The 11,808-nt window shown below is 42.0% G+C and overlaps 1 protein-coding gene across 3 annotated transcripts; it reads right to left on the minus strand.

Moving 5' to 3' along the window:
* Positions 1-5,499: 5,499 nt before the first annotated feature.
* LOC124033084 (iroquois-class homeodomain protein IRX-6-like) lies at positions 5,500-11,051 on the minus strand. 3 transcript variants are annotated; one of them, XM_046345019.1, is made up of 7 exons: positions 10,393-11,051; positions 9,264-9,477; positions 8,852-8,961; positions 8,271-8,566; positions 7,258-7,992; positions 6,953-7,055; positions 5,500-6,475 (listed from the first exon to the last, which is right to left on the minus strand). In XM_046345019.1, the coding sequence occupies exons 1-7, from the start codon at positions 10,404-10,406 to the stop codon at positions 6,433-6,435; spliced, it is 1,515 nt and encodes a 504-aa protein (XP_046200975.1). In that variant the 5' UTR covers positions 10,407-11,051; the 3' UTR covers positions 5,500-6,432. The 3 variants fall into 3 exon arrangements, with proteins under 3 accessions (XP_046200975.1, XP_046200972.1, XP_046200973.1); XM_046345016.1 differs by having other exon boundaries at positions 9,264-9,527; XM_046345017.1 differs by having other exon boundaries at positions 6,944-7,055; positions 9,264-9,527.
* Between the last annotated feature and the right edge of the window lie 757 nt (positions 11,052-11,808).

Genomic DNA, 11,808 nt, shown 5'->3' on the forward strand with positions numbered 1-11,808 from the left:
CCAAGGTTGCTTCCCTGTTTTCTTGCTCCATTTGGCCAGGCGGCCAGCTCATCATTAAGAATGATGGAGGCCACTGTGTTCCTGAGGATTTGCAATGCTGCAGAAATAGTTTGGTACCTTTCCCCAGATCTGTTCCTCGACCCAATCCTGTCTTGGAGCTCTACGGACAATTCCTTTGACCGCATGGCTTGGTTTTTGCTCTGACATGCACTGTCAACCATGGGACCTTATATAGACAGGTGTGTGCCTTTCCAAATCATGTCCAGTCAATTGAATTTACCACAGGTGGACTCCAATCATGTTGTAGAAACATCTCAAGGATGATAAATGGAAACCGGATTTACCTGAGCTCAATTTTGAGTCTCATAGCAAAGGGTCTGAATACTTATGTGAAAAAGGTATTAACTGTCTTATGTTTTGCATAAATTTGCCAACATTTTGAACATCCTGTTTTCACTTTGTTATTATGGGGTATTGTGTGCAGATTGCTGAGTATTTTATTTTTAATGTTTTTTTTTAATAGAGCTGTAACGTAACAAAATGTGGAAAAAGTCAAGGGGTCTGAATACCTTCCAAATGCACTGCATATACAGACATGTGTAGGTGGCTTTGACATACCCTGTCCTGTGGCTCAACTTACCACATACCCGGTGTAAATTGTGCCAAGAGGCCACTTTTATGAAACAAGATATGTTTTCAAAACTGTAATTTTTTACATGAATTCTGATTATTTCCAGGGATACACAACATCCTGCAATATATGTAAATATATTGGTTAGAAATTATACTATATTTCTCTTGAGAGAGTGATGCTGAATGTAGAAGATGGCTCAACTTAGTCCACTCTCCCCTGTAATCACATTTTAAAAGGCTATATTGAAAATAAAAAAAGAGCTATAATAAATTTAAATTCTATTGTCCTTTGCATTCATATTTGTTCTTTTCCATTGGCCAGCTAAGACTTGAAAATATTGAAACCAATGTCCAAAAGGCCATTGGCCTAGAAAAGGCCTTCAGTAGGAGAAAGCTTGACAGCAGGAGGTTAGACTGACTGCACACTTGTGGATAAATCAAGTGTTTTATCTAATCTGGTCACCAAGTGAGGCCTGCGCTCTACATGCACCACGTATAGCCTGCCCTGCATCTCTCTTGACACTGCAGGATGTCTCTCACTCATACAGCGTTTCCCAAACCTGGTGGGTCCTGGTGACCCCAAGGTGTGCACACTTTGTTATTTTCCCAGCACTACACAGATGATTCAAATAATCAACTCCTCATCCAGCTTTGATGACTTGAACCAGCAGTGTAGTGCCAGGGAAAAAAACAAAAGCTGCACCCTTTGTGGTCCCCAGGACCGAGTTTGGGAAACGCTGTTCTAATAAGAGATGCTTGCGGCATTAAGTAATGATTTCTCATATCTCAGAGCCGGAGATAAGACGCCCATTTTGTCAAACCTATTTAAGTATTCTTGTTTACTCTGAATCTTGTTTTTCATTTTTTTCCCTTTATCATTAGAGATCAGGCGACCCAAAATCTGTTTTGGATTATGGAAGAGGCCTCGGCTACAACTAACCCCTCCCCAAATGAAAAAGTAATCCGGAGGGTGGGAGGAACAAGTGTATTATGAGATGTATTAAGGCGATTTAGAAGTGCATATAGGCTACCTAAGGAACTTATTGTTTTTACATACAACATTGTTTACGAGGACATATATTTCATTTGAATAAATATGTCTACTCAAAGATTAAAGATGTTGTACAAACATCCCTCTCATATTCACCTAATACTCACATCCGAAATCAAATAATATTTTGCTTGAGCTATTTGGGGAAATTGTTTTACATTGGCCTATAGCTTCACACACATTGCTCCCCCTCAATATAGATCTGTATGTATTTGTGAAAAACATGCACTTTGTGTTCTTTTATTATGTCAGAATCCAACCTGAAACCTCAACCAGCCTCATTTAGGCAACAGTGAGGCCTCCTCTAGTCGTTCTGGGTTAGCAGCGTGTAAACAGTGTGTAAAACTGATTTATTGATCTATTAGTTGCCGAAGAGAAGACAGACGCTGGATGAGTTGAGTCCACGCCATTATCCATGCTTTGCTTTCCCCCAGGTATACCGGTATAGTGGTAATCCCAGTGCCCATGCTTTGCTTTCCCCCAGGTATACCGGTATAGTGGTAATCCCAGTGCCCATGCTTTGCTTTCCCCCAGGTATACCGGTATAGTGGTAATCCCAGTGCCCATGCTTTGCTTTCCCCCAGGTATACCGGTATAGTGGTAATCCCAGTGCCCATGCTTTGCTTTCCCCCAGGTATACCGGTATAGTGGTAATCCCAGTGCCCATGCTTTGCTTTCCCCCAGGTATACCGGTATAGTGGTAATCCCAGTGCCCATGCTTTGCTTTCCCCCAGGTATACCGGTATAGTGGTAATCCCAGTGCCCATGCTTTGCTTTCCCCAGGTATACCGGTATAGTGGTAATCCCAGTGCCCATGCTTTGCTTTCCCCAGGTATACCGGTATAGTGGTAATCCCAGTGCCCATGCTTTGCTTTCCCCCAGGTATACCGGTATAGTGGTAATCCCAGTGCCCATGCTTTGCTTTCCCCCAGTATACCGGTATAGTGGTTTCCCCCAGGTATACCGGTATAGTGGTAATCCCAGTGCCCATGCTTTGCTTTCCCCCAGGTATACCGGTATAGTGGTAATCCCAGTGCCCATGCTTTGCTTTCCCCCAGGTATACCGGTATAGTGGTAATCCCAGTGTCCATGCTTTGCTTTCCCCCAGGTATACCGGTATAGTGGTAATCCCAGTGCCCTTTGCAATACGGTATAGTGGTAATTTGCCCCCAGGTATACAGGTATAGTGGTAATCACAGTGCCCATGCTTTGCTTTCCCCCAGGTATACCGGTATAGCGGTAATCCCAGTGCCCATGCTTTGCTTTCCCCCAGGTATACCGGTATAGTGGTAATCCCAGTGCCCATGCTTTGCTTTCCCCCAGGTATACAGGTATAGTGGTAATCCCAGTGCCCATGCTTTGCTTTCCCCCAGGTATACCGGTATAGTGGTAATCCCAGTGCCCATGCTTTGCTTTCCCCCAGGTATACCGGTATAGTGGTAATCCCAGTGCCCATGCTTTGCTTTCCCCCAGGTATACCGGTATAGTGGTAATCCCAGTGCCCATGCTTTGCTTTCCCCCAGGTATACCGGTATAGTGGTAATCCCAGTGCCCATGCTTTGCTTTCCCCCAGGTATACCAGTATAGTGGTAATCCCAGTGTCCATGCTTTGCTTTCCCCCAGGTATACCGGTATAGTGGTAATCCCAGTGCCCATGCAATACTTTCGCCCAGGTATACAGGTATAGTGGTAATCCCAGTGCCCATGCTTTGCTTTCCCCCAGGTATACCGGTATAGCGGTAATCCCAGTGCCCATGCTTTGCTTTCCCCCAGGTATACCGGTATAGTGGTAATCCCAGTGCCCATGCTTTGCTTTCCCCCAGGTATACAGGTATAGTGGTAATCTCAGTGCCCATGCTTTGCTTTCCCCCAGGTATACCGGTATAGTGGTAATCCCAGTGCCCATGCTTTGCTTTCCCCCAAGTATACCGGTATAGTGGTAATCCCATTGCCCATGCATCATTACCTTCAATAACGTTTGGCAGCTTTTCTTTACAACCCCGTTTTAATTAACTTTCCGCAAAATATTTACTACACAGCTATAGCCCACATCTTAATGCATAGGGATCCATCGGTGAGACAAGTGTCTATGTGGTAAATAATAGACGTATTATTAAACGAGGCTAGGGAGATAATATTGTTTCAATGTCCTCGATCATATAGCCTAATGGACGCATCTTGTTTTTGTTTAACGACTTGAGGTCTGTATGAATCTATAACGGAGAAAAATCACACATAATAGCCCAATAGTCCTAGCAGAGAGCTGTCATCCATGACGCTCACAAAACATGACGCAATATTATCTTGGCAGCACAATGAATTTGCAAAACTCATTTTTTTTTCATTAAACATTAATACCGGGATCTTTAAATTTGTGTCCATGTTATTCGCTCATCTTGCCCAGGCTCAGATTTGTTTAATCAAAAGAGTATTCGAAATATGATTCCCCAAGATTATATTTAGAGAGATTTGCGGAACATATCTCGCCTGTCTGTATGGACAGATTGCATTGAGTTGGTGATCTGGATGGATAATCTGAAATCACGGTCGGTTGACCTTTAATAAAAGAAAACCACGTATCTGAACTGTCAGCAGATGTTCATCACGCACCTTCATTCTATATGGCCTCGTGGGCAAATATTCCCTTTAATTTCTTTTGAAGGGAAGGTTGTCTATATGAAGAGATGGAAATATATTAATTGTCCTGAAAAGTGTGGCAAAGTAGGCCCATTTGATGACACATATTAGATTTTCTAAAAGTGTTTTTTAAGAGTTGATCAAAATGTGTGTCTTCTGCTTATCTATAAGTTACAGAGGAGGTTTTATGTTATTTCAAATTCTCAGTCATATTCGATAAAACATAAAGAAACGTAACAACATTGTTATTACGCAGGCCTCTATGTAGGTATATTGTGTGTGTGTGGATAACGCAATAGGTCTAGGCATACCTGTATGTTTATCATTTGCTTACTAAATGCAAAGTCCACTGTTAAGACCATACCATCTTAATTCATAAGAGACTGAGATGAGACGATAGGAATTAAAGAGCTCTAAATATTATGTTATAATTGTCATCATACTTCCTCATCACGATATTTCCTAGGGAATTACGCCGAACCCTGTTACATTGAAGTCACACCATTGCATTCATTACTGAGGGGTCCCCCATCCCCATCCCCATCCATAGGCCGGGCCTACAACGTTGACCACAGCTCCTTTCAATAGACCTAATACGATACCTAATACTCTTATTACAAGCTCTAATCCTCCAAATCCGACCTGCAATAACGTTGATCTTTTGGTGGCTTAATTTGCATGCCTCTAAACTGTGGGTCATTCGCAGCAGGTCACACCGTTATTTTGGTTTATGAAGTAGCATTTCTTTTGGTCCTCTGATAATAAAGTCTGCACAATATCCATCTCAGGCTAGGCCCACATTTCTGCATTGCATTTGAGTGTTTTCAACAACATTTTGTTAAAAGGTTTTTCGAGTTTTCTACTGTGGAGTGAGCAATATGCTATGCGATATTACATGTCATGCATGCCCATAATCATGTAAAATATAATCTATTAACTTACTTATAATTTTCTGAAAATAACTGACTCCAAAGTTCAAGTTGACAGGAATAAGAAACCAATGCTTTCGTGTTAGTAGTTTTACGCATGATGACAAATCGCTTAGTTTTACTCACAGGCCGAACACTTGTGCTAATACTCATGTGTTGTATCAACCAGTTATAAATGAAACAGTTCAGGCAAAAACAGTAGAACCAAAGTCTAACCCACACAAACCATGTGAATGTTCCCTTATGGGTTTGATACTACAAATGACCTTTTAATTAACACAAGTAAATTATTGCAGCGGCTCCCTACACAGCGGACAAAGCAGCATTCATCCCGTATTCCTGCCTCGTTGCTTGTCTGAACAGTAACAAAGTGTTTGATGCCAGAACTGATTAGATAATTACAATGGAGAGATGATGTCCCCTTTCTTCCTGGCCTTGTAACGTTCATTCACGTTCTCTATTGAATTATGACCTTCCAACAACGTTCCAGTATTATTCTCCACCTTAAGAAGATAAACTTTGATATAGTGCAACAGTCTCAAAGGTTTTAATTGGCCGATTAAACCAATGTTAATGTTCTGGAAATAATATTTACACAAAAACGAGGTGTTCCTGAAAAAAATAATTCTTATAAAATATTTCATGAATGGCAAGAACAGAATAAGCTCACAATTATCTTTGAGAGGAACACAACACAATCAACAATTTCTCCAGGTCGACACACGCAATAGACAATTCCGATTACAACTCGATAAATCCCACTCTTTTAGCGAACAGAAAGACCCTCCCTTAAATCAGGTAAAAATAGCACACAACCACAGTTGAAACAATACATACATGTAACAAAATATTTAAATGACACATACGAAATAAATACATGAACAGATGAGAATCAAATAATAAATACACAAATAAATAAATAACATTGCTACACTACGATTGCCCTTTGCATACATCATGAATTGACCGTCAGTTCCCATACCGTTGCATTTCAAAGTCTTGCATAAAGTCATCGTCAACACCATAAAAACAACGTTGTGCAAAATGATGGCAGCTTCCACAGTTTGTACAGGGCTCATCGAGCTTTGACTGCGGAGCGCCGCAGTTCCCAGGTGTAAGGTAGGAAGGATGTCCGGTGCTCGTCGTCATCCCAAGTCTTTATAGTGCATAGCCTAAGACCGGCTAAATAAAAGTCCCACTGTGTAACGACTGCGTGTCCATCAACCTAAGGGGAAGAGAGAGGAAAAAGAAAAGCTCGTTATTTATTGATATCCATTAGAATATCAAGCCTCCTAAAGGAACATACCTTCTAATATAAAACCATTAGTCAAATGTAGAAGTATGTGCTTAACTATAGACAGACATATGTCTTCAGGTAATCCAATAATATATTCACTTTATAGACAAGATCACATATGTAATACCATCAACCTGTGTTAGTATAGAAAAGTTACAGTACAACTGGTGTGATCAAAATGATTGGATTAGCAGATGATGGTTAGGTTGAATGATGTACATGTTGAATGTGTGTGTGTGTGTGTGTGTGTGTGTGTGTGTGTGTGTGTGTGTGTGTGTGTGTGTGTGTGTGTGTGTGTGTGTGTGTGTGTGTGTGTGTGTGTGTGTGTGTGTGTGTGTGTGTGTGTGTGTGTGTGTGTGTGTGTGTGTGTGTGTGTGTGTGTGTGTGAAGGCTCACCTTCCTCACCTCTTCATAACAGGTCTGAAGGCAGTGACCTTGTCATCCTGCAGGGTCACACATGTGTCACTGAGTTCCGAGGGCTCTGTCTCTGCCTTCCCACTGGAGAATCCTAGACAACAACAGAAACCACACTGTAAGAAACTCGCTGCAGCCAGGTCATTGTATAGTGTTTATTTGTCAATATTATTTTTGATAGCAGTGAAACAAATGTGCATTTCTGAAACACATTTCAATATTGTATAACTTGACACGGGTAATTTCACAATTACAGTCGTTCAGAATTGAACACAAGTGTCACAACACGTACATACCTTCGATAGTGGAGTACTGGCATGAGTCTGAAAGCGCAGGATAGGAGGAACAGTGCAGTTGGAGGGCCTTGTGGTTGTAGCTGCCTGCACTATAGACCTTAGATTGCAACAAGGGGCCCTCCTGGAAAGGGTTCTCAGCATTGGATATGTTAGTAGAATCCTGGAGGCCCCTGAGGGGCCCACACTGTCTGGTACCAGTCACTGGTAGCCTGGTCCCCTGTAGATGGCAGTCTCCCAGCATGCTCCCTGTCCGGAGCTCTGGGGCCCCGTGGGGAGCAGAGCCCAGGATGACCCCCGTGGCCGCTGTACGTGCCAGAGACCAGATCCTCGGTTTGTCCCGGTCCGACACCTCAAAGTGTGACAGGGACACAGTGTGAGTGCCCGTGGGGATGGTGGTGGTGGTGGAGGGGGGCTTGGACGTCACCAGTGGATCAAGGAAGTCCGAGGGCATGGTGGGTAGAGAGGGCAGGGAGGGTAGGCTCTTGATACCACATGGGAATGAGTGGTGGAAGCTGTGGGGCAAGGAGAGGGAGAGCTCTGAGCTGCAGTCTCTCTTTGGAAGGCCTCCAGAGCCAACACCACCACCGGACATGGCCCTGTGGAGGTCCTGGTGTTCCTCAGGGCCCCTGGGTGCCATCTTCTCACAGTCAATGTCCAGCTTGTCACAGTCCTCATCCTCCATGTCCTCCAGGTCACTCAGATGAAGGTCTTTCTCATCTTTACACTCACTGGAATCTGAATGATGAAATATACAGGAATATTACTGGTGATATTAGGAGTAGAAGCAGTATAATTTTCACTGGAATCTGAATGGTCAAATACACACAACATGATATGTGGAATAGTAGTTATATTCAGGAGCAGAAGCTGTCATTTTGATCAATTCACATTTTTTTGTTATTGTAGGTGATGTGGATTAGTTTAAGAGGAAGCAAGCTATTGTAAATAGTTGTGAAAAAATATGTTTTTTAAAAATGCTTTGCTAGACGGAAGAGGGAAGAGAGGATGTGTACCTTTGGTGACACAGTCTTGGTCACTTTTATCCTGGTCGTCCTTCCTGTCGTCCCCAGCCTTATTCTTTGGTGACCAGGTCATCTTGTTCTCCTTCTTTAGCCTCCTCCTGGCGTTGGCGAACCAGGTGGAAACTTGAGTGAGGGTCATTTTGGTGATGATGGCCAGCATAATCTTCTCGCCCTTGGTGGGGTAGGGGTTTTTCCTGTGCTCGTACAGCCATGTCTTCAGGGTACTGGTGGTCTCACGTGTGGCATTCTTCCTCCTGGCTGACCCATTAAAGTCCATAGTCCCATATCTGGTAGTAATAGCAGACAACACATTAGCCATTAGCAACATTAGCATATAAACTCATAAACTATTCACCCAGACCCATGGCACTCCTGGAGTGTTGTCTGAAGTATAGACTATACAGCTCTGCTCTATCTAGCAGTATAGGGCTGCATAGATTGTGACCTTTTGCTCTGGAGGTGTGAGATTCCGTGAATGTAAGTTATTACTCGTGAATGACAGGGCTTTATCACACTAACAAGGAATAGCTGAGCTGATGCACTACCTATAAGCAATGTGTGGGGTTCCGTACCTGTCATATTGGTACTGGCCCAGTGAGTGGTCATAAGGATAGTAGGTGGCAGGTTGAGTTATGCCAGAATGCAGAGTGCCTGTGCCATCCTTCATTTCATACTGTGGATTCTGAAATAAGAAAACAACTTTATGAAGCACTTAGGGAACTTTATTTCTTTCTAAATATTGGAAACAAAGTTGATGTACATTTTATGCTACTTTACTCCCTTCCAAATTGAAACATAATAGCCTACTGGTAGCCTAAATATGAGTGTTTTTAAAACGACAAAGTCTATTCGAGCCATCAGGCAGGCAGGCTACTCAAAGTCATTTCAATAACGAAATACTTGGAGAGTAATTTTGATCAGCATCCATCTTGATCGATCGCATCCCAGCCACCCCCATCCACTATTAGATTAAACGGGATGTACCAGAGATGAGTAGATAGCAGCGGAGGGCTCGGCACTGTAGGGGAAGTAGCTGGCATAGTTCTGGCTGGCGGCGGCCGCGGCAGCGTAGGGCGAGCTATACATCCCTAGTGCCGCGTTGAGCTCCGTCCGTGTGCTGGCCAGGAGCCGGTTCTCGTAGGAAGGGCAGCAGAAGGTTGCAGGAGTCTGGGTACCGCTCGTCCCGTCAGAGACCGACCTGGAAATCGAATCGCAGCAAGTCGTACTGGGGTTTGCCGACACGAAAAACTGCATGAAGAGAATTGTGGATTATAGACATGTCAATCGTGTTTCGTGTATGAGCTCTGTTATCTTCATATCTAGAATATATTTTGATATGGTTTTGAGATACAGGACAATTCAGGTAAGATGGAGACTAGATTTAAACGCGTGCTGTGTGTGTATGCCTAATTCGATTAAAAGTTTTAGAATCGCATTTGACATAATATCCAGGTGAAATCATAAGGTACCATTTTGGAAATAATGTGTTTCAGTTAATTTAGCTTTTTTATTTTATATAAAAGGAAAGTATTCATACACTGCCCGACTAAGCTATTGTAGGCTACTGACATTTAATGAAAACAAAGGATCTAAAACTTTTAATAATCTTATAGGAAAATAACTTATTTCTAGTTGAATGAAAGTTCTGAGAACTTTTATTGTATACATTTGTCCAGTTGTCTCCAAACAAATATATTTAAACCATAAATCCGTACGGCGACTTCACGTTTTCTAAATAATAGTTATTGTCAATACAACATTTCAGAGATCTCTGAATGAAAGAGAAAGTTGGGAAGGTTCATTGTTAACTTCAGAGCGCAATTAGGCTACACAACGGAGCTATAGCGTAGTAATAAACAGAGGTCTTTTGTCATATCAAAACAACACGTGAGTACATTCATAATTCAATTAAATTGGACCTGTGTTTATGTCTGTCGATATGTTGATTAAACAAAAGCGTCACCTGAAAATAGCTGTCAATATTCTGAAAGCAACCATTCAGTGCTGCATCTAGATTATAGAGTGAGCTGTTCAAATTAAAATGATGCTAGTTTGTTTACATATTTGTCACTTTGAAATTGAGAGAGAAAAAAGCATGTCGATATTGTCTTACCTGTGAAGTTGCATTATAAGGATATCCAAACTGAGAGAAAGACATAGCTGCTTCTTTTGTTAACATCAGGAATATTCTTCACCCTTGATCGATTGTAACCAATTCTACTTCAAATCCACCTTCTTACACACATTTCCACGCACGGCCTCTCGCTCAATAATAGATGATTGCACTTAGGAGGGAGAGTTGAGGCTGGTTCCAACAGCTGCAGATAGTTTTATATATGAATAATCCCCCGAAGGAAATGATAAGAAAATGAAATTACGCGTCATTAAGTACAAAAATGGTTGTTGTATTAGCTGAAGAAGGTTTAAAGGATAACGTAAGACTTGCAAGATATGGACTCTGCTTGTGCTATTATTTGTGCCTCTATAGTTCTTTAGCATTCACCCATGCAAGGGTATCAGTGTGACGTCATTGTAATCCCGGAACGACAGGACAGCAAGGATAGAATAATGTCTTTGCCAATCACATCTAACATCGCGTTTTCTTAAGGTGTTCTGTGCTCCCCGTGTCGCCTCGGCTTTGTGCAGTGGTCTTCTTCACTTGCTTCACTGATAAGAGTATAAAGGAAAGGGGTTGTTCTGGTACAGTTGTGGAACTGTCAGATAGATCAAGGCTCTTGATGCGTATCATGTCCAATTATAAAATAATACCAACTGAAATGACCACCGAGCATATTTTGTTATTATTATGCATAGAATAATACATATTTATTTGGACAATATTTGAACTGAAAGCTTTCAGTTATGTTTTCTTTCATGGGATATCTGATTATTTGCTACTTCTTATCAGCATCTTCATCATAAAATAATAATTTTAGTTAGTTAGTCTCATGTGCTCACTTGAACAATAATAATAATACATATTTATCCATACAAAAAAAATCTTCATTTGAAGACACTATACCTCACTCACTCACTGTGTCTTTGTTACATTGGGATTTGCGGATGATGAATATTTGAAAGTGAAAAAAGTGAACACCAGTGGATGGTCGTGGATTTAACGCGTTTTTACGACCTCTGTGCGCCTCTATATGTCCGGTCAGAGGTGTAAGACCGACTTAATGACGATGATGTTCCCATCTTTCTCTATTAGAGAGAGAGGAGGAGAGAGGAGGGGGAGTGAATCAGGAGGAGAGGATCGGTCCCAGTAGGAGCGGATGGAAAGGCTTTGGCAGGTCAATAGACGAGTGATTGATGCGTGCCTGGAGACCTACGTGACCATTACGCGTAATGCGTAATTGCATCAATTAACAAATGGATACATGCCCTTGTTAAACCAGCAAGTTACACAGTTTCTGAGTCTGAAATGGCACCATATGCCCTATATAGTGCACTACTTTTGAACAGGGCCAATAGGACTCTGGTCAAAAGTAGTGCACTATATAGAGAACAGGGTGAGACGCAAACACAG

This window comes from Oncorhynchus gorbuscha, linkage group LG04 (assembly GCF_021184085.1).
Source record: "Oncorhynchus gorbuscha isolate QuinsamMale2020 ecotype Even-year linkage group LG04, OgorEven_v1.0, whole genome shotgun sequence".
In the NCBI taxonomy this organism is placed as follows: Eukaryota; Metazoa; Chordata; class Actinopteri; order Salmoniformes; family Salmonidae; genus Oncorhynchus; species Oncorhynchus gorbuscha.